The 22,195-nt window shown below is 39.4% G+C and overlaps 1 protein-coding gene across 3 annotated transcripts in view; it reads left to right on the forward strand.

Moving 5' to 3' along the window:
- lztfl1 (leucine zipper transcription factor-like 1) overlaps positions 1 to 22,195 on the forward strand; it is a 37,367-nt gene that overhangs the window by 9,255 nt on the left and 5,917 nt on the right. For 2 of the 3 annotated variants that reach the window (XM_072560483.1, XM_072560479.1), the window contains exons 3-8: positions 5,285 to 5,479; positions 9,010 to 9,067; positions 12,168 to 12,239; positions 17,761 to 17,826; positions 17,921 to 17,998; positions 21,738 to 21,914. In XM_072560483.1, the coding sequence (XP_072416584.1) occupies positions 5,285 to 5,479; positions 9,010 to 9,067; positions 12,168 to 12,239; positions 17,761 to 17,826; positions 17,921 to 17,998; positions 21,738 to 21,914 (646 nt within the window). The remainder of the gene's footprint in view (positions 1 to 5,284; positions 5,480 to 9,009; positions 9,068 to 12,167; positions 12,240 to 17,760; positions 17,827 to 17,920; positions 17,999 to 21,737; positions 21,915 to 22,195) is intronic. The other variant, XM_072560482.1, reaches the window with a different exon arrangement.

Genomic DNA, 22,195 nt, shown 5'->3' on the forward strand with positions numbered 1-22,195 from the left:
TATTGAGTCTACACCGATCTACATCGAATCTACATGCCACCCAGATCTTCTACTCTTTTTTCCCTAGCCCTGTATCCCTGTATTTCCCATGGTATATCTACCTAACCTGCACGTTCCTGGACACTATGGGCAATTTAGTATGGCCAGTCCACCTAACCTGCAAGTGTTTGGACTGTGGGAAGCTGGAGCACCTGGAGGAAACATGAGCAGACATGGGGAGAATGTGCATACTCCATGTAGACAACTGAGCCACTGAGCCACTGCGCTGCCCTATTTTCATATAGGTATATGAGTTAGGAGCAGGCCCTTCAACACCTTGACCGTCACTATTCAATAAGCAAAACTGATTTAATTATCCCACGTTCCCATGATAATCTTTTAGCTTCTTGCTTATCAAGAATCTATCTACCTCTACTGTTTTAAAAGAAAATGCTCAAAGATTCTGCTTCCACTGTCTTTCAAGGAAGAGAGTTCCAAGGACCATCCAGAAAATATTTCTCTTCCTGTTTGTTTGAAATGGATGACCCTCCATTTTTAAACAGTGACCCCTAGTTCTAAAATCTCCCACAAGCAGAAACCTTTTTCCACACCCAGCCTGTCAAAACACCTTATGTTTCAATCAAGTTACCTTTTTTAAAACTTCAGCAAATAGAAACCAAGTCTGTCTAACCTTTCCTAACAAGCCAACCCACCCACTCCAGATCTTGGGCTAGTCTATCTTCTCTTAACTGCTTCCAATTTATTTACGTAGGAGATCAATATGAAATGTGGTCTCATCAATATCTGTATAATCTCCATACTTTTGTATTCAGTTCTACTTGCAATAAACAATAATATTGTATTAGTTTTCCTAATTACTTTTTGTGGCTGGATTCAAACGTTTTTCCATTTACGCACTGGAACACCTGCATCTTGGAGCTCTGCAATCTTTCGCTATTTAGATAACATTTTTACTTTTTCTGCCAAAATTAACATTCATGTTTTATGACAATGTTTGTTTCTATTTGTTATATATTTCCCACTTGGTTAAACTTTGTATCCCCTTGTAGTTGTTTTATCTTCTTTCAAGCTTTAATAGGTTCTATCAGTTTCCTGAGCTGTTTGAAACTTGCCAAAGTCATGAAGGTGAGAACACAAACAGGACTAATATGTCTTTATTTGACAGACGGGAAAGCCTTTAAAGATCAAAGCATGGTAGCTCTTCCCTTTCTTTTAAGAAATAAAGCAAAATTCAGTAGATTCTGTAATAAAAAAAAGTGTTGGATAAACCCGGAAGTTCTGACAGGATCTGTGGAGAGAGAAACAACATTAAAGACTGAAACAGCATGACTGTTTCTGTACCTCTGTGAGTGAGATCTTTGCTCACAGAGCTTGTTCTGAGCATGTGTCAGTAAATTTCCCACAGGTAATTATAACACTCAAACTGAATTAGTGATGTCTCCTTGGGGACCAGGGTAAACCCTAAAGACATCAATTGACACTAATGAGAAAACGCAATTTTAGCACCAAGAGAACAAAAGCACTCATTGAACAAGCCATTGGGTTGCTGAACTTTCCTGGACAGATTTAAAGATGCCTGTTAGTATGGACCATCTGTTAGGGTGTGCATAATGGTCAGTGATGTGCTGTGTCTTTCACAACTTGGCACTACAGAGGAATAGAGTTGCAGGAGGAAGAAGGTGAGGACTGCACTGCATCCTTTGAGCAGGAGAAGCCTGATTGTAGTCAGGGCTGAAGTTGCTCACCTAGCTCCCAGAGAAGCTGGATGTAGGTTTGGTCGCTGAGCTGGAAGGTTCGTTTTCAGATGTTTTGTCACCATACGGGGTAACATCATCAATGAACCTCTGGATGAAGCATTGCTGGCAAGGCCCACTTTCTATTTAGGTTTCCTTAGGTTGGTGACATCATTTCTTGTGGTGATGTCATTTCCTGTTCTTTTTCTCGGGGGTGGTAAATGGGATCCAAGTCAATGTGTTTGTTGATAGAGTTCTGGGTTGGAATGCCATGCTTCTAGGAATTCTCATGTATGTCTCTGTTTGGCTTGTCCTAGGATGGATGTGTTGTCCCAGTCAAAGTGGTGCTCTTCCTCATCTGTATATAAGGATACTAGTGAGAGTGGGTCTTTTGAGAATCTTGTAATGCCCGAGAAGCTTATAATAAACGCACGTAGGCATGGTTCATAGAACCTGAATGTACACTTCTGGGGTGCAGCAAGGCTGACACAACCCCAAATGGAGTATCGTTCTCAGTCAAAAGTTCCTCTACCTTGTTAACAACTTCTGCTCGTTTTTCCCAGTTAAATTATTTACATCAGGGATAATGCCCACTTGGAAGACAAAATAGATTATTACAAATTGCTGGACAACAGAGACTCAAATTAAGATTGCATGATACATTTTCATGTTCAGAAGCATTAACTAACTGTCATTAATGTTGTAATGTCAAACAGTACTGAAGAGTCATTAGCGTCAAAACGTTAACTCAATTTTATTTTCTACAGATGCTGCCAGACCCACTAAATTTCTCCAGCACATTTTTGTGTTTTGCTTTCATTACAATATTGTTATTGTAAGAATCTCTAAGTGAGCTCCTTGTGTAACTTAAAAGATCTTTTATTTCTTTTTCTTATTACTTCTACTCAATGTATTCCTGCAGCTTCAGCAATGCTAAAGGCATGTTGCTCATTTCTTGCTCTGCTGTGATGCCCATGGTGAGATTTCTCTATATTTTGGGATCTATGAAGACCCTGCTGAAGACTAAACCACCTGCATCTTTGCTGAGGCAGGTTTAGTCATCAGGGAGACCACATCATGATATACCCTGATGGGGTTTGGTGTACAAGAGATGAGAAATAAGCCAAGTGCCAACTTCTTTGCGCCCTTGCATCATTCTCTCTCTCATCGCTTAAACACACTCTCTGGATAGCCAAGAGCTGGAGATTACTTTGGAGATCATGTGAGCCAACATGAGGCTTACCTTCATCTATTTACAGACTGAGGGTGCAAACCATTAGTGAGACCTGCATGCACTCAGCTGCTTGCCATATCTGATATTCCAGGTAGGTGGCCGTTCTTTCCATGAAGGTGAACAATATGCCGGGCCAAATGTTAGAAATGGACTGCTTAGATTTCTTTCCAAGTGTATGCAATGTTTCTGGAAATGCTGTCAAAGCGTCACGTATTTTCTGTGGCTGCTCCAGAATTGTGGATTCGTTATGGATGATTCCTGAGGCTGAACAGCTGTATCCAGCTGAGCAGAACCTAGAATGTTTGGCCGTTTTGCCACCGTAACAGGTAACATCATCTGTGAGCCTCCAGATGAAGCACTAATAGCATGGCCCGCTTTCTATATATGTGTTTAGGTTTCCTTGGATTGGTGATGTCATTTCCTGCGGTGATGTCATGTCCTGTTCTTTTTCTCAGGGGGTGATAAATGGGATCCACGTCAATTTTCAACAAACACATTGACTTGGATCCCATCTACCACCCTCTGAGAAAAAGAACAGGACATGACATCACCGCAGGACATTATGTCACCAACCCAAGGAAACCTAAACACACACATAGAAAGTGGGCGATGCTACCAGTGCTTCATCCAGAGACTCACTTGATGATGTTACCTAGTATGGTGACGAAACATCTGAAAACGAACCTTCCAGCTCAGCGAGCAAACCTTCATCCAGAACCTCAACCTGAGCTACAAATCTTTTCAAAACTTGCTAGAACTTAGAATGTCTTGCTCCTCCTAGTTGGGAATTTTGCATCCTTGGTTCAGATCTTCTAATCAGTGTTAAAAGGGTTAGATCTAATTTATTCTTCCCACTTACCATATTATTCTAGAGCTGTTGTACCTTCCAATGCTGGCTCCAGCAGGGATGAAGATTGTCGGACAGCCAAGTAATGAACTTAATTCCTGTGCAGTTTTGCCCTTATTTCTCACCATGAACTGAAGATGTACATGTTAATTTTTTTCTTCAGTTCACTAACTTGTATTGTTCTAAATAAACCTGTCAACCACAAACTGCACAAACTTAGTTTCCTGATTAATGCTAGCCCTTCCTCACTTTCATTAGCTATGTTCTCTCCCTCCCTCACTTCAACGATGTTCTTCCTTCCACCTGCCCCTTTACTACCTCAGCCCAGCAAATGATGTTCTCCTCGATCCCTCAAGCATCTGTTTTCTACCCATCCATTATACCTGACAGTGCTTTCTACTCTCCCACTCTCTTACCTTCACCAATAGTGTTCATCTGGCTCTGTCACACCGAGAATGTTCATCCACCTCTTTGATTTCCCTGCAGAGGGTGTTCATTGCCTTTTGCCATTGCCAGAATGAATACTAGCTGTGGTACGAGGGGATGCACATCATCCACAGTTCTAAAGGTGAGGTTGTATGTTAGCACTATTTGCGGCGATAGGAAAGAAGTGAGCATTGCCCATTGTGTGGGAGGATGGAATGGTATTTGTTAATGCCTGTGTGAGATATTGTTCCTGGTGTCTGGCAGATAGGAGCATTACTTGAGGTACTGAAGTGCTTTGAAACACCAGCCGATTTATTTAATGTTCATGGATTTTGTACCTGCTATGAAAAACCACTTAAATCCTTGTAAAAGGTTAAGTACAACAAAATCAGTCCGAGTCAGTGGTTCTGGCCATCTGACTTCATTTTCATTGAATCATGGAGACAACTGGACAGAGTAAAACCAGCAACTGGAAATTTAAACTGGTTGGAGTGGGGAATGTGCATATGTTGGAACTTGCTCAGGGTTCTGGTGTGCATCAACAACCTAAGTGAAGCTAGTCCCCATATTGGACAACTTAGGTTCCTTTCTCCATTGCCTGCTCCTGCTCACTTGTGATGTACATTCACCATGTGAAAATCTGAGTATCTCTGTCAGAGGTTCTTCCAAGATGTGTACATCCATGTTGATGAAGAGTATACAAGAGCTCTGGGCAGCTGCTGCTGCTTTAGATACTTCCTCAGTGCACAACCTCTTCTTGACATCTACGGTTTGCCTTTCCAAACAAGTTCCACAGTTCAATCTAATTATACAAAATTACCAACTGGAATCATTATCTTCACATTTGCTAGCAGATATCTGAAAACTGGTGTTGGTAAATGTCTAGGAGCATTGTCCTAATCGTTTTAAAAGGAGAATTATCGTTTCTATGATAGAGATCCAACTTTAATTTTCTTAAAGAGAAATATAATAAAGGACAGTTCATGTTTCATGAATTGGAAAAAGTCTATAGTCTAACTGTCTTGTTTTTTTTGTATCTACCAGACTGACTGAGGACACTTTCACTGTGGATGAAGTGGGGGAGATGTTAGATGGACTAAAGGTTGTGGTCCACAGCGAAGTAGAATCAGAGCTCATCAACACAGCTTACACTAATGTGCTGCTTCTGCGTCAGTTGTTCTGTCAGGCTGAAAAATGGTATCTGAAGTTACAGACAGACATTTCTGATCTGGAAAACAGGTGAATAATTTAAGACTATTAAAAAGTACAAGTTTTATTACAGCTTTGGAAAAAAATTAAATTCCAGTATAAATGATTGAATTAGGCTTAAAGGGTGTGGTAAACTAAAGCCAGTGGCATAAAACAGAATGGAGAGACATACTGTAACATGGAAATAGAGGTAATAATAACTAAGCTGATTCATGAAAGATGTCCACGGCTAAAGTGTAATTTAAAAAAAAGCTATACACATATGGTACTTTAAAGAAACCGATATCATTTCGACAGGTTTAATTGGAAGCACTAGCTTTTGGAGCGCTGCTCCTTCATCAGGTGATTGTCATAACCACCTGATGAAGGAGCGTTGCTCCGAAAGCTAGTGCTTCCAATTAAACCTGTTGGACTATAATCTGGTGTTGTGATTTTTAACTTTGTACACCCCAGTCCTACACCGGCATCTCCAAATCACGAATATAATTTCGGACAGTCTGTTGGAAAAAGAACATGATGAGAATACAATGGCACAGCTATTTATTACATGCTTTGCCTCAGTACTTACAAGCTAAAGGTTGGCTCACCAGGTAAAGAATATGTTGGGCTGGACTGGAGAAAAACAGGGTTACAGACCAGTGCAGTGTGTGGTAATTCAGATGGAACATATGTCTCCTCTATAGGAACAAATTACTGCAGATACTGGAATCTGCACTGAAAACTAAAAAATGCTGGAGATCAGAGCGGGTCAAGCAGCTGACATCAGCTCTCATGAGGAGTCATCTAAGCTCAAAACATTAGCTTTCTTTCTCTCTATTAATCTGATATTAGGCTTCAGGAGGCAAATGTCAACTGGCAAACTTTTCATTGTAACTGGTTCGTTTTGTATATTTTTAAAAATGCTTGGAAAACAAAATATTTTTACAAATTTATTACTTTATAAATTCAAAATTTTTAATCCATACAATTGAATGAATGGTTGAGTAAGAAAATTGAAAAGTTTATTTAAATTGATTTTGCTCTGTTTAATTTCTGATTTTACCGTGAGTTTTGAGTAAGGAAGGCAATTAGATTGAATCAGTTTCTGACTGTCACGCAACAAATTAACTGTGATTTTAATTAATGTGTGGTCCTGGTGAACTATCTCTAACTTTAGACTTTGTACCTACTTTGTAATTTAACAATTGATGCGAAATTACCTAAAAAAATTCACATCACAAATTGATTTCAATTAACATGTGCTGATACATTCTCTGTGAGCTAAATTTGATGTAGTGGACAAATGTAAAACTTTTCACCTGTAAAATTTTGTACCTTGCTTTCAAATCATCTGCAGAAACTCAGAAATCTTTTGAAATCATTGTGCCATGCTGTCCTATTTCTGTTGAGAATCGTTCTAATGCGACTTGGGAAAAATTGCATTTATTGTACATGCACATCCTTCAGGGAACAGAATTTAATTCTGAGGAAAAACATCAACTTTAAGCCCAGGTGTTTAAAAGAAGCTGAGACATTCAAAATCATTCTGATAATATTCGAAGGCACGTATTTAATGATTGGTTTAATTTATTGTGAACGATAAAAACCAAAAAGACTGCGGATGCTGTAAATCGGAGACAAAAATAGAAATTGCTGGAAAAGCTCAGCAAGTCTGGCAGCATCTGTGGAGGAAAATCAGAGTTAACATTTCGGGTTGGGTGACAGGACGGAGGAAGGTCACTCAACCCGGAATGTTAACTCTGATTTCTGTCTTTGATTGTCATTTTTGTATTTTTTTTATGTTCAATGAAAATTCTCGGCGACTAGTTCATTCTTAAACATGTTTATGTAGTCTGAATCCTTCACTTACCTTTGCAGGGATACTATTACCAAATTCTAATGTTTGGTTCACAGTTGAGGCTTGACAAGCAAAATGCACCGGTTACCCATCTGTTGCAGTGCTTGAGCCATGTTGATGGGGAGGCCTGATTTGCATGCTGTGTTGATCTGTTGATATCAAATTAGTCATAGAGATGTACAGCATGGAAACAGACCCTTCGGTCCAACCTGTCCATGCCAACCAGATATCCCAACCCAACTTAGTCCCACCTGCCAGCACGCGGCCCATATCCCTCCAAACCCTTCCTATTCATATACGCATCCAAATGCTTCTTAAATGTTGCAATTGTACCAGCCTCCACCACATCCTCTGGCAGCTCATTCCATATACGTACCAACCTCTGCGTGAAAACATTGCCCCTAAGGTCTCTTTTATATCTTTCCCCTCTCGCCTTAAACCTAGGCCCTCTAGTTCTGGACTCCCCGACCCCAGGGAAAAGACTTTGTCTATTTATCCTATCAATGCCCCTCATAATTTTGTAAACCTCTCTAAGGTCACCCTTCAGCCTCCGACACTCAGCCCATTGGCCCATCTGGTCAAGATCGTGTTGTAATCTAAGGTAACCTTTCTCACTGTCCACTACACCTCCAATTTTGGTGTCATCTGCAAACATACTAACTGTACCTCTTATGCTCGTATCCAAATCATTTATGTAAATGACAAAAAGTAGAGGACCCAGCACCGATCCTTGTGGCACTCCACTGGTCACAGGCCTCCAGTCTTCTACCTTTAAGCCAGTTCTGTATCCAAATGGCTAGTTCTCCCTGTATTCCATGAGATCTAACCTTGCTAATCAGTCTCCCATGGGGAACCTTGTCGAACGCCTTACTGAAGTCCATATAGATCACATTTACTGCTCTGCCCTCCTCTATCTTCTTTGTTACTTCTTCAAAAAACTCAATCAAGTTTGTGAGACATGATTTCCCACGCACAAAGCCATGTTGACTATCCCGAATCAGTTCTTGCCTTTCCAAATACATGTACATCCTGTCCGTCTGGATTCCCTCCAACAACTTGCCCACCACTGAGGTCAGGCTCACCAGTCTATAGTTCCTTGGCTTGTCTTTACCGCCCTTCTTAAACAGTGGCACTATGTTTGCCAACCTCCAGTCTTCCGGCACCTCACCTGTGACTATCGATGATACAAATATCTCAGCAAGAGGCCCAGCAATCCCACAGAGTTCTCAGGTACCCCTGATCAGGTCCTGGGGATTTATCCACCTTTAACCATTTCAAGACATCCAGAACTTTCTTCTGTGTATTCTGGACATTTTGCAAGATGTCACCATCTATTTCCCTACAGTCTATATCTTCCATATCCTTTTCCACAGTAAATACTGATGCAAAATATTCATTTAGTATCTCCCCCATTTTGAGGCTCCACACAAAAGCCGCCTTGCTGGTCTTTAAGGGGCCCTATTCTCTCCCTAGTTACCCTTTTGTCCTTAATATATTTGTAAAAACCCTTTGGATTCTATTTGGTGTTTGATTCTGCTCAGTGGTTGGGGCCTGGATAGCAGCAGGTTCCTACACAGAGCTCGACAATATTGATGGTGTGGGGGAGAAAGCTTTGTTTTTTTTTGAGGGTTCATTTGGATTCTGGACTGCTAGCTAGGCTGCTTCAACTGACTCCACGTAATATCACATTGTAATTTGTGCTTTTTTTTTCATTTCACTACAGAGAACTCTTGGAACAAGTGGCAGAATTTGAAAAGGCAGAATTTACTTCAGGAAAAAAAGTGAGTTTAACTTAAATGTAAATTAAACTCAATCATTTGTTTAATGTTTTAAAATTAAACTATCATTTTTCAAATAGAGTGCAGTACAAAGTTTATTGCAATGTTTTTGCAAAGCTGTGGGTTGTTTAATTTCAGTGAGAAAAGACAGCTTGTCTCCCAAATCCAACATTTACCAATAATGAACAAAATACAGCTCTATAGAATCCACAAAAGAGTAGATATTAGAAATGTACCAGACAGTTTGGAATAAAAGTACTGTACTGTATTTCTGAAGAACACAATAGAGGGCAGTGTGAAAATTATGGCAGCACAGAACAGTGATCTGAATGAACTGAAAAATTAGACCATTGTTTCCCCAGGAAGACGCAGCACTGCAGGCTATCCTGTGCAACCCACTCAGTATTTTTCAGTTGTACCAACTAAATAACACTACACAAATCAGTTTCTCCCCCGCAACATTTTCAATATCGTTGCATTCAGCTCTGCAGATGATAAAGAAAATGGTCAATTTCTCCTTCATTTTGCTCTACTTGTTAATATTTTAACAAGTATAATTTTTCTGTAAAGTGAACATTGCAAATATTTCTAATTTAAGTAAATTAAAATCTACCAAAAGTTGATGGAGTTCTGAAACACTAATAGAAAATGCTTGCAATGCACAAAATCTGTGGTGAGAACAAACAGCTAATAGGGTTATGTGCTTTGGAAAACTAATTGATGACTTCATGAACAAAATCAAAAAGTGATTGGCAGGAACAGTCAAACACTGCGAGAAGGTATCAGTGCACTATTTGAATAATGTAACGAATCAACTCAATAAACTGAAGGAAAGGTGCAATACAGGAACTAATGACATATGACTTTCATGGGCAATGGGAGACGGAAAGAAAAGATTATAATATTAGGAAAGATGAAGCACAGTTAATCAGACTTGAAACTTAAACAGAAAGTAATGATAAAATATATTGGCCTGCCAGAGCAACAAATACAGGGGGAATATATGCTTTCTACCTTTCTAAATAGAATATCCAAAGAGAGGAAAAGATTCAACATGAATAAATGGGTAAAATAGTATAAAAGTATAATTTGTCATGGGAATTATAATAGTATAATTTGTCATGGGAAGAGAAGTTCAGGGTAATAGATGACAGAGTACCAAACACATGGATTACTGATCAGTAAATCCAGGTGGTGTAAATGTCCACCTGTAGCAATGAATAGCATTTGCCAAAACAAGAATTAACTAATTATATAAGGCACCTGCAACATTGTAAAACATTCAAAGGTGTTTCACAGAAATACTATATAACAAATTTTAACATCAGGCCATAGGAAGAAAATGTTAAAGTCAATGTAAATATTGCTTCTCACTGAAAACAATAGTGAAAGGTGAATGGGACTTAATGCAAGTAAGTATGTGGGTGTAGAACTTTGGATTTACAGAGATTATGCCAAAAGAATGTTGCAAAGTCAAGCCTAAAGGTAAAGGCAAGATAGATTGGACTGTAGAGAGAACTTCAACCAGCAAAGCATGGGAGATGGTTTTATTATTAATTGCTGTATGCATTTCAAAATTGAGCCAGGAACTACGATGCTGTTCTTATGAATCTAAAGCACTATACCTGGCAGCAATGTTACAATTTCCCAGTTTAATTGTACATCTTTCTTCACCTGAAAATGTGACTTTTGTACAGAAATCGCAACTAGTTCTATTAGATTTCTCTTATTTTGACTGAACCTTGGTACCCCAAAAATGTTTACGTCAGCAATATATGGAGTGTGCACAAATAAAGTTGATTGAAACACTGTCAGGTCATGTCATACTTTATATTTAATGCAATTTAGATCCTAATGTTGATATTTCTATTCAGTTAAATTTTATCACTTTGATCACATAATTACTTTTTTTGTTTATTTATACATTTGCTTAGTTACTGTTGATCCTTTGTTTAAATCATGACCCATCCTTTCCTGACTGCAAATTCTCATGCTGGTAATTTACCAATGAGAGCCATTTTTATTTATAATAGACTCCCATTTACTGTAGTCCTCTACTATTTTTGGAGTTTATTTTGATAATCTTTTAATCGACAACTTTGTAAATTTACTTTGATACTATCATTGAGTATAGTAAGGATATCACCAACTGTAGTGTAGCATGATCTACAGACCCTGATCTTCTGAGGAGCAGTGATCGTTGTTGGATTGCCGCTCCATCCAAATTCCGCCCCTGCCCCCAATCTCCATCCACCCACCCCAGCCCGCAATGGCACTGCTCTGTATTTCTTGTTGGGTGTTTCAAGCTTTGCTTTATTATTAGTGCAGAACGTTATGCCCTCAGATAGCTGTGATCAAGTGCTGGACAATTCAAGAAAGACCAATCATTCGCTCATTTTAAAGCATTAGCTGCCATTTGGTAAATATGATGGTTCAGCGTGAGTTTAAGTGAATGGCTGAATGTTAGTGAAATGATGAGTAGATGAATGAATGAGTCAATGCATTGGGTGGGAGATATTCTGCTTTAAATAGCCTGCTCAGATATGTTGTGACACAGCTGTGAGGCAGGTGGAATTTGAAAGGCTGGGTGAAATAATTGGATATGCTGGGTGAGCTGGCATGTGGGTATACTTGGTGATTGGGAGCTGTTTGGGAGACAGATGAGGTGTCACAGGGTTTGTTGGGGTGGTGGTGGATTCAGGGGTTAGTGGGGATACTGGTGGGTGAGATTGGGGTTACCCCCAGGTGATAGATAAAGATTTTTGTCTAACATTTCCATTAACATTAAATTAAACCAAATAACATTTCCTGGGAAAATACTTGGCTAAATTCCAAGGAACTGATTGGAGTCTCTGACTCTAGCACAGTATCAGAAGCATTCGTGGAGGGACCTGGGCGCGAGTTTCCTGGGTGTTGCCATCAGAAGTTTAAACTTTCTGTGAAATTCTCCAACAGATCTTGTCAGGACCTCCGTAAGGTCTGGACACCCATCACTTCTCGCATGTCCAGTTTTGGATTACCTGGAGGCTGGAAGGATATGGGCCTCTAGCTTTTCTGACATGGTGGTCTGATGTACTAATTTCTGTTCCCCTCTTTATTGCAGGCAAACACAGAAATCAGTAAACCTAAACTTGCTCCACTAAATGAAGGAGGAGTGTCTGAACTCTTAAGTAAGGTAATACTTGTTTGAGAAAAATGTGTGGATGTGACTAAAATAAGTATATTTGAAACACTTTGAAATAAAAATAATGCTAAAATATGATTGTGTTACTTGACTATAATTTATGTTGAAAGGAAGTTGTTCTCTCTTTAGGAATTGTCTTGATTTTAGAAACTAGACAAAAGTGAGAACTGCAGATGCTGAAAATCAAAGTCTAGATTAGAGTGGTGCTGGAAAAGCACAGCAGGTCAGGCAGCATCCGAGGAGCAGGAAAATTGGCGTTTTGGGCAAAAGCCCTTCATCAGGAAAGGATGAAGGTTTTTGCCCAAAACGTCGATTTTCCTGCTTCTTGGACGCTTCTTTTCCAGCACCACTCTAATCTAGACTTTGATTTTAGAAACTGCCAATGTCTCTTCATTATTTAAGGATAGGTAAACCAAACTAAGTTTGGAATCATCTTAGTTAAATATTAGTTATGAGAAAGTTACTAGAAATTATTATTGGGAACAAAATTGACTCAACACTTGGTTAAAAATGAATTGATTAGAGCCAGTATGGATTTGTAAAGGATGTCTAGTGTATCTAGTTTAAATATTTGAGGAGGTAAGAGATGTGGTAGATAAAAGATTCTGAAGATATTATTTGAATTTGCAGAAGGCATTTAGCAAAACTTAACATCATAGACCATTACCAAAAAGTAAAAGCGTGTGGAATTGGGGAAAGGTATTTAGACATAGCATTGGTTTGTAGTTGAAAGACTCAGAGTAAGAAAATGGAATGTACTCAAATGGGCTATATGTGACAATGATTTCCCACAGGGATTTGTGTCAGAATCCCAGATTTTTATTTTTTTTAGATGATGTGAATGAAGATAGTTTGCTGACTGTTCAGTGGCACAATATATAATATAGATAGGAGGAGCAGGAGGTTGTAGAGGTAAATAGATTAACTTGTCAAAATTATAGCAAAGGAATTTAAAGTAGGAAAATTTGACATCACAAAAGTTTGCATCCAAGATATAGCAGCAAATCAGACAGCATCTGTGGAGAGAGAAACTTAATATTTCAGATTGACAGCCTTTTCATTTGATGTTTTGCTCAGCATTACCAATTTTGTATTGGAACAGCTATTTAGTATTTACATAGCCATTGATGTTAGTATGAAGTTTTTGGGAACCAATGTTTAGGCATCTGAGGTAGATAGCTCTACGAAATTTATTTCCAATAAGTAGTTCACCCACTAAAGATTATTCCGCATTTTGCACATTAGAGGTAGAAAGAAGCTTTCTTATTGGGCCATGAGGAACCATGGTACTCCTTTGCTTCTTCCAATCCTTTGTCCCTCAAGTTCACAGTAATGGTGATTGGATCACTGTTTGCATTTGTGGATGAGATTCCATTCTGAAATTTAGCCAAGTGCTTTGCTGGTGCCCAAACATTCATTTCACCTGCAAAGGTTACAAATTTCCAATTCAGGTTCAACTGCAAGTAGGCCTTGAGTGATCTGTCCAGGTACACACTGCTCATCCAGTGTCACCTGGGCCCTGTAACCAGCCCAGACTAATTTTTGCCTTTGCTGATAATAACTTCAGAGAAAACAAGAAGATCATTCTGCCTGATCTTTGGCTTCAATATCTGTTTGCCAAACCCCTTTGGAGTGAGGCGCCATCTAGTGACATGGCTTGGTGTTGCAGTCTTTTCGCAGCTGCAAAGCAAAATCCAATTCAGACAGTGATCCTGAGCAGTCAAATGGAAACGTTAGTAGCACCTGATTACAGAACAATGTTTAGAATAGTATTTATTTAAGCAGTTGAGCATGAGGCACTAGAGCAAAGTTTGATTAAAATTTTACAGCATCTGAAACTCTTAACATAAAGATTACATTCAGTCAATTACTCCACATCTACTCCACATCTAAACAATTAAAATATACCAGTACAAGGGCACTGCTGTAATTGATTTTTTTGATAAGGCTATGAGTGAGGAGTATATTACCTCAGCCTTATTCAACCTTGAGAGTCTGTATATAAGCTAAACAGGGCCCATCAGTCTTGCAGCTGTGACTCAAAAGCAGGAGGTTATTTCTTCAATCTGTTTGCATTCCCATAGTGCATTTCTTTGTCAAGTGAAGCTAAGCAGAGTCACATGATAAAATGCCATGATCTGCTTTGGCTACTGTTAAGCAAAACAATGGATTAATCACTGAATATACTTTGTTTATAAATAAATTAAATCAATCACGGAATGTTAATTTCCCTACTAATCCTATGTTTCTTCTGGCTTCCTTGTTATAGATGGCACTATAGGTGAACGTTATTGTTACTGATGGGTAAACCTTAAATTAGATTGAATTTAGTTTTAAATTTATTCCTTTATTCTAACCTGCCCATTCCCATTGAGCACCCTATTTCAGACTTGTGGCAGCGTCCTTTCTCCTGTTTGCCAGTGCTGATCTGACCTTTATTCTCATAGAGTCACAGAGTGCTACTGCACAGAGACAGGCCCTTTGGCCCATATCCTTCTAAACTTTTCCAATCTATGTATTTGTCCAAATGTCTTTTAAAATTTTTAATGTTACCACCTCAACCACTTCTAGTGGCAGGTCATTTCATATGCGTAGCACCCGCTACATGGAAAAAATGTTGCCCCTCTGGTTCCCTTTATTCTTTCCCCTCTAACCTTAAACTGATGTCCCCTTGTCCTCAATTCCCCAGGGAAAAAGACCGAGTGCATTCACCAAATCTATGCCTCTCTTGATCTTATACACCCCTCAGTCTCCTACGTTCTGAAGAAAAAAGTCCTCACTTGTCCAACATCTCCCTATAACTCAGACCTTTGAGTACTGGCACATCCTTGTAAATTTCTTCTGCACTCTTTCCAGTTTATACCATCCTTTCTATAGCAAAGTGACCAAAACTGAGCATAATGCTCTAAGGGTGGCTTCACCAACATCCTGCACAACTGTAACATAACTTCTCAACTTCTATACTCAATGCCCTGATTGATGAAGGCATGTGTGCTAAAAGCCTTCTTCACTTACCTGTCTACCTCTGACTCAACTTTCAGAGAACCGTGCACCTGAACTTCAAGATCCATCTGTACCACTACACTCCTCAAGGCCCGACTATGAAACTTCTACCTTGATTTGGCTTTCCAAAATGCAAGACCTCAAAATGATCTATATTAAACTCCATTTGCCATTTCTCAGCCCACTTCCCTAGCTGATCAAGGTCCTGCTGTAATTTCTGATCACCTGCCTCATCCTTCTCAAAGAAACATAGAACATTGGAACATAGACCTTAGGAGTAGGAGTAGGCTACTTGGCTGAGCCTATTCCACCATTTGGTAAGATCTTGGCTGATCTTTTTGTGCCTTTGTACTTTTTGCAACTCATCTGTTCTTACTCTGGCCTACCTCCTGAGTCTGTTGCCACTTCCTTACTGCACATCTCAGTATGGCAATTTGATTTTAAAATGTTTAATTTTCTCCAGTGCATAGTTTGAGTAAAATAATTCTTATTTACAACTGGGTAAACATTCAGGAAAGACCAAAATGTGGATAGTGGGAGTCTCATATTGGGCAGGTTATTGATGTGTTATGGGAGGAAGGAGCAAAGAAAGAAGGATTTGTATTTATAGAGTGCCTTTCATGATTTAAGGATGTTCCAAAGTAATTTATAGCCAATTGTAGGAAATGTGATTCAGTAACATTCTTTAAGCAACAATGTGATAATGACCAGGTTTTTCTTTAGAGATAACAGTTGAGAGAGAAGAAGGGCTCATGCCCGAAACTTCAATTCTCCTGCTCCTTGGATGCTGCCTGACCTGCTGTGCTTTTCCAGCAACACAATTTCAGCGAGAGAGAAATGTTGGCAAGGACATAACTCCCCTTCTCAATGCAGTGGATCCTTTACATCTATCTGGGAGGGTAGATGGGGCCTCAGTTTAATTTCTCAACAGCCTTGATGTCACCAATGCAACCCCTCCTTTGTACTGCACTTTCAGGTGTCAGCCTGGCTTCGCTGAACTCACAAACTTCTGACTTGGGTGAGAATGCTGCCAACTCAGCTACAGGACTCATGCCAGCAGTAAGGCTGGTGGAGAACTTGGGAGGAAATAAGTTGAAAGGTATGGCAGGGTGAGAGAGCTCATGCCAAAGTGGCATTAGTGAAAAGCTGAAAGTGATGGCAATTCAGTTTAGAAACCAGGAAGGGCAGGGAAGCAGAGAAGTGGTGAAAGAATTCTCCCCTGGACAGGATGGTGAAGATGGGGAGACATGAATTAGAGGTGACTTGGGGGCTGGTTGGGTGAAGAAGAGTAGCCAAAGGGTGAGAGGGAGAAGCTGACATGGGTAGAATCACAGTACAATATAAAGTGAGTAAGTGTGGCCATTCTGACTTACCTGGAAACAGACTCTTCGATCCAACCCATGTGTGCTGACCAGACATCCCTATCTGACCTAGTCCCATTTGCCAAGCACTTGGCCCATATCTCTCTAAACCCCTCCTATTCATATATCCATCCAGATGTCTTTTAAATGTTGTAACTGTACTAGCCTCCACCATTTCCTCTAGTGGCTTGTTCAATACATGCACCACCCTCTGCATGAAAAAGGTCCTTTTAAAGTCTTTATCCATCACCTTAAACTTATGCCCTGTAGTTTTGAACCTTCCAGCCCCACCCATCCCTGGGAAAATTACCTTATCTATTTATCCTATTCATGCCCTTCATGATTTTATAAATCTCTGTAAGGTCATCCTCAGCCTGTGCTGGAGTCAAAAAAATTCCCAGCCCTTTCAGCCTCTCCTTATAGCTCAAACCTTCCATCCTGGCAATATCCCCATAAATCTTTTCTGCACCCTCTCAAGTTCCGTTTATCTGCTGTACCTTTTGAAGAGTTGCAGCAATTCTGTAAAGAGTAATTGTTATTTATACTGGTCAGAGTTTCCTTGCCATTCCATCAAAATTACAACAATAAATTCACCAATAAAAGGTTCCTTCTCTTTGTGCAATAATATGTGTGATTCATTGATATTATTTGCCTGTTACTCAGAATTAGACATTTTTTTTTCTCTATTCAGTTTAATGTCTGGTACTACTTGAGGGACCAAAGTCACTTAGGTAATTATTACAAATTATAGACTTTTATTGAGATCTGCATTCAGTGCATCAATTATTTTGGTTTAATTTAATGTTGATTGTCACATGTATTTTGTAACAAAATATAGTGAAGTGTTCTAAAATGTCACCATCTTAAACACAAAGAAAAAAAAAACCAGAGCATAAAATATGAGGGCAGGGAAATAAAGAAAGTGTTCAACCTTACAGTCCTTCTTGTTAAGTGTCCCATCATGGGTCTGGTTGCCAAGCAAGAGTCCCCTTTGCCATACTACCTTCACTGTAATGCAAGTCGCCACTCTTCAGTGCCAGTGAGATAGATATGACATTTATTTAATTGATCTATTAGGTAACACTCTCTCGATAAGCCATTGTTATTTAAATGTAATTTTTACTCTTAATTCCATGTGATGTGTACAGGAAATCACAAAACTCCAAGATGAGAATGACAAGCTAAAGGCTAGACTGAAGACAGTAGAAACACAGGTAAATAGCATGATCATTGACAAACTGGAGAATCCTAGTTAATAAACCATGCCTTTGTTTGACAAGGTGACCTTTTTAATTACTACTATTTCAGGCGACAAATGCACTTGAGGAAAAACTCAAATTGGAGCAAGTTCTAAACGAATTGGATAAAGTTCCAGAGGACCAAGAGGTAAGACCAATTTAAATGTCTATACATTTAAGACATTTGGAACAAAGAGGACAAAGTTTGTTAAGATATGGCACGTCAGTGGTGCCTGTGAGTAAATCAGAGGGTATATGTACACATAGCAGACTTTGGGCAGCCAATGGGGTACACCGAATAGCTGTAAAGAGTTTGCACATGCACAGCTATTGCAACTGTAGGCAGTGGTATTGCTAGGCCAGGAGAAGGTTGGCTTGTGGGTTGGAGAAAGCTAATCTCAGGAGGTGGGAAGAAGACCCAGGTTGGCAACAGCCCAGATTCTTTCTGTCATGCTAAGATAAAAACTCCTCCTGTTCTGAGCCTTACACAAATCAATGTTTATTGCTTGACCCCTCTACAGCTGGACCTCCACTTGATACTTTGCTGATTGTTTGTTGTATCCAGTATCCCATAAAATGGCAAGTGATGTCCTTTTATGACACAGGACTTCAATTTTTTAAAAAAGTATCGTCTGACCCAGGCAAACTCTTTCCTCCACCCTCCCCTCTGACCTATCACCATCACCCCTCCACTTCTATCTACCTATTACTTTCCCAGCTACCTTCCTGTCCCCCAGCCCCATCCTCCTATTTATCTCTCCTCTGCACCCCCCCACATTCGTGATGAAAGGCTTATGCCTGAAACGCCAACTCTCCTGCTCCTTGGATGCTGCCTAACGTGCTGTGCTTTTCCAGCTCCACATCTTTTGACTCTGATCTACAGTCCTCACTTTCTCCCAAAGTCTCTTTACTGACCAGCAATCGAAAGTTTGTGTTGAGCAGATCAGAAAAGGTATCTAGTGAGTTTTGAGAAGATATGTAGCTCATTTGAGGTTCTGGATGTAGGTTTGCTCGCTGAGGTGGAAGGTTCATTTTCAATATATCATCACCATACAAGGTAACATCATCAGTGAGCCTCCGAATGAAGCACTGATGGTGTAGCCCGCTTTCTATTTATATGTTTGAGTTTCTGAGGGTTGGCGATGTCACTTCTTGTGACATCATTTCCTATGGTGATATTATTTCCTGTTCTTTTTCTCAGTGTAGTAAATGGGATCTAAATCAATGTGTTTGTTGATAGAGTTCTGGTTGGAATGCCATGCTTCTAGGAATTCTCGTGCATTTACAAAATACCTTGCAAGAACTCCAACAAATACCACATTGGACAAACAGGCAGAAAACTAGTCACCAAGATACATGAACATCAACTAGCCACAAAACGATATGACCCACTCTCACTTGTATCCTTACATACGGACGAGGAAGGACACCACTTCGACTGGGACAACACATCCATCCTAGGACAAGCCAAACAGAGACCACGCACGAGAATTCCTAGGAGCGTGGCATTCCAACTGGAACTCTATCAACAAACACATTGACTTGGATCCCATTTACCACCCACTGAGAAAAAGAACAGGAAATGACATCACCAACCCCAGGAAGCTCAAACATGTAAATAGAAAGCTGGCTATGCCACCAGTGCTTCATTCAGAGGCTCACTGAAGATGTTGCCTAGTATGGTGACGAAACGCCTGAAACAAACATTCCAGCTCAGCGAGCAAACTTACATCCAGAAATGGTATCTACTTAACATTAACTCTGTATTCCTGGGAGCCAAGAATGCTTCTCTCAGTCAGATTGTCTGCTCTTTTAAACTGAGATCCTATAGAGTAAAAGGACAGCAGTTGCAATTTTTAGAGATTACTATGCACAGCTTCAACAGCCTATTCTGATCATTTTAGGGGTACCAATGAAACCTCCTGCTATCTAAATATTTAAGAAACAGCTGGATAGATGCTTGAAGGAATGTGTGGACAGGACAAGCAATAAAATTTGGGTGGTGGGTTAAGAACAGTACTGATTCTGGATTAGTGGTGCTGGAAGAGCACAGCAGTTCAGGCAGCATCCAAATAGCTTCGAATTCCTAAGAACAGTACTGATGCCACCAGGTAATAGCCCATTTCAATGTTCTGATATTTGTGTAGTAAAAATCAATTAGGCACATCCATTCGTGTCGTATTGGGTCCTAATTTGAATTATTTTGCCAAAAAAAAAAGAATCATTTGCTTGGATGGGTACCAGACAATTAAGTTATCGTTATTCTTACGGGACTGTTTTGTTGTATAGTCTTGTTTCTGTTTGATTCCAAACAGCAGATGTTGCTAAAGAATGTAAATTTTCAGGCTCTATCTGTTTGGCAACAGTATAGCATCCAGAGTAAGGTTGTATAGGGCCTTGCTGGTTCAAGGTTTTATTTTGTGTTAAATGAACGCAGCTTCTCTTCTGCTGTGAAGAAAGCAAAGAAATGAGGCATTTACTCTGAAAAACTTGTTTATTTTCTTCACAGTAGAACTGCAATTATGTTTCTGACTAGTTTTAGACTGCTTGTTATAGATGAAAATGCTTTGGGGTGTTTCCCCTGTCCTGCTCAGAAGATGGGTGTTCCACAGGCTATGTATCCTATGTCCCATTCAATTATCATGAATCAAGTAAATATTAGCCCAGCTTGAAGTGACATGCTCCACCCCTTCAGTCCTTTTACCCCACTTGATTATTGAGCAGAGAATATCTATTTAAAAGGAGTATTTATTATTCAGAACCGGTAATAGCAGCATCCTAACCACCAGCACAACAACAACAATTTCTTACAGGGTAGACAGTAGCAGTAGGAGTTGGCCATTCAGCCAGTCGAGCCTGCCTCGCTGTTTAATACAATCGTAGCTGATCCCATCCCATCCCATCCTCAATAACCCTGTATACTGTCAGTAATCATAAAAATATCATTCTACCTTAAACATACTTAAAGATTGAACTTCCACAGCCTGCTGTGGTACAAAATTCCAAACTTTCATAATTTCATAACCCTGTGAATGAAAAACATTTTTTCTCATCTTGGACTTCAATGGCATCTTCCTTTTTATTTTTAAAACGTACGCCTGATTCTAGATGCTTTGACCAGGGAAATGTCAGACTACATCTACCCTGTCTACTGCTTTTAAGCATTTTGTAAGTTTCAACTGGATCACCTTTTGTTTCTGTGAAACGTCAGAAAATTCAGGCTCAGTTTGCGTGGTCTGACTGCGTATGACAGTGTCACCATTTTGGGAACAAGTTTGGTGAACCTTTTGTTGCATTCCCTTTAAGGGAATAATCTTTCTTGATCTAAGGACACCAAACCTGCATGTGGTAGTCCAGGTGCAGTCTGACCTAACTCCCTTACAATTAAAGCAAGGGTAGATCATGTGGAATTATTTCTCTGAACGGAACATTCTTTCAGAAGAGATATTTGCACATAACCCCTATTTCTAGAATTCGGCTCCGTTTTGGAACAAGATAACTTGAATTTTAAGTTTGGAAGTATATGTTTGGCTGTTATTGAAGAGCGTGTTCTGGTACCCAGAATTCAGCACATGCTGTTGAAGATAGTGATAGTGTTTTGACTTTTGAAATTTCTGTTTTGAGCCACTAAGCAAATACGTTTTATTCATTTGTTTTTCCTGTGTCTTGTGTTGGTGCAGAGTCAAATGTTAAATTAAAATCTGTTTGCTCCCTACTGCCTGCCTGAATGATATTTGTGGTATGTACTATTTACAAACCTCAGCAAATTGCTTATTTATATCAGTATGTGAAATTACAAAATGTGCTTATTCGCCAATTAAATTTATTTATCTCATTATTTTTCTTGTATAAACAAATTACAAGAATTTTCCTTTTTTTTTTACTAGTCAACATTAAAAACACAGCAAGTAGCTGCCCTTGAGGAGTCATTGGTAGCTTTGAAAGTTGATTTTGAAAAGAATCTGAGTATGAGCACTGCAAAGCAAAAGACCCTACAAGATAACCTCATCTCTACTAAACATGATCTACTCAAAGTACAGGAACATCTGTCATTGACCGAAAAGGTTTGTATTGGAACTGCATTATTAAATCAAAATAAATAAATACCCCTTGAGTATTGAAGGCAACAGTGAAGCTGAAACATGTTCAAGGCAGAATGAGTTTTGTATGAAAACATTCAAATTATTCTCAATAGTAGTAAACAAAAACCATTTGCCAATTTGGATACATAAAATACTCAATATGGAGTATTGCCTTTTCTTGGGAATCTTATACCATTTCTATGGGGTATTATATTGTTACACTATGCAATGCCAAATATAAACAGCTTAAGTGTTAGAGCAGT

The sequence above is a fragment of the Chiloscyllium punctatum genome, chromosome 41, assembly GCF_047496795.1.
Source record: "Chiloscyllium punctatum isolate Juve2018m chromosome 41, sChiPun1.3, whole genome shotgun sequence".
In the NCBI taxonomy this organism is placed as follows: Eukaryota; Metazoa; Chordata; class Chondrichthyes; order Orectolobiformes; family Hemiscylliidae; genus Chiloscyllium; species Chiloscyllium punctatum.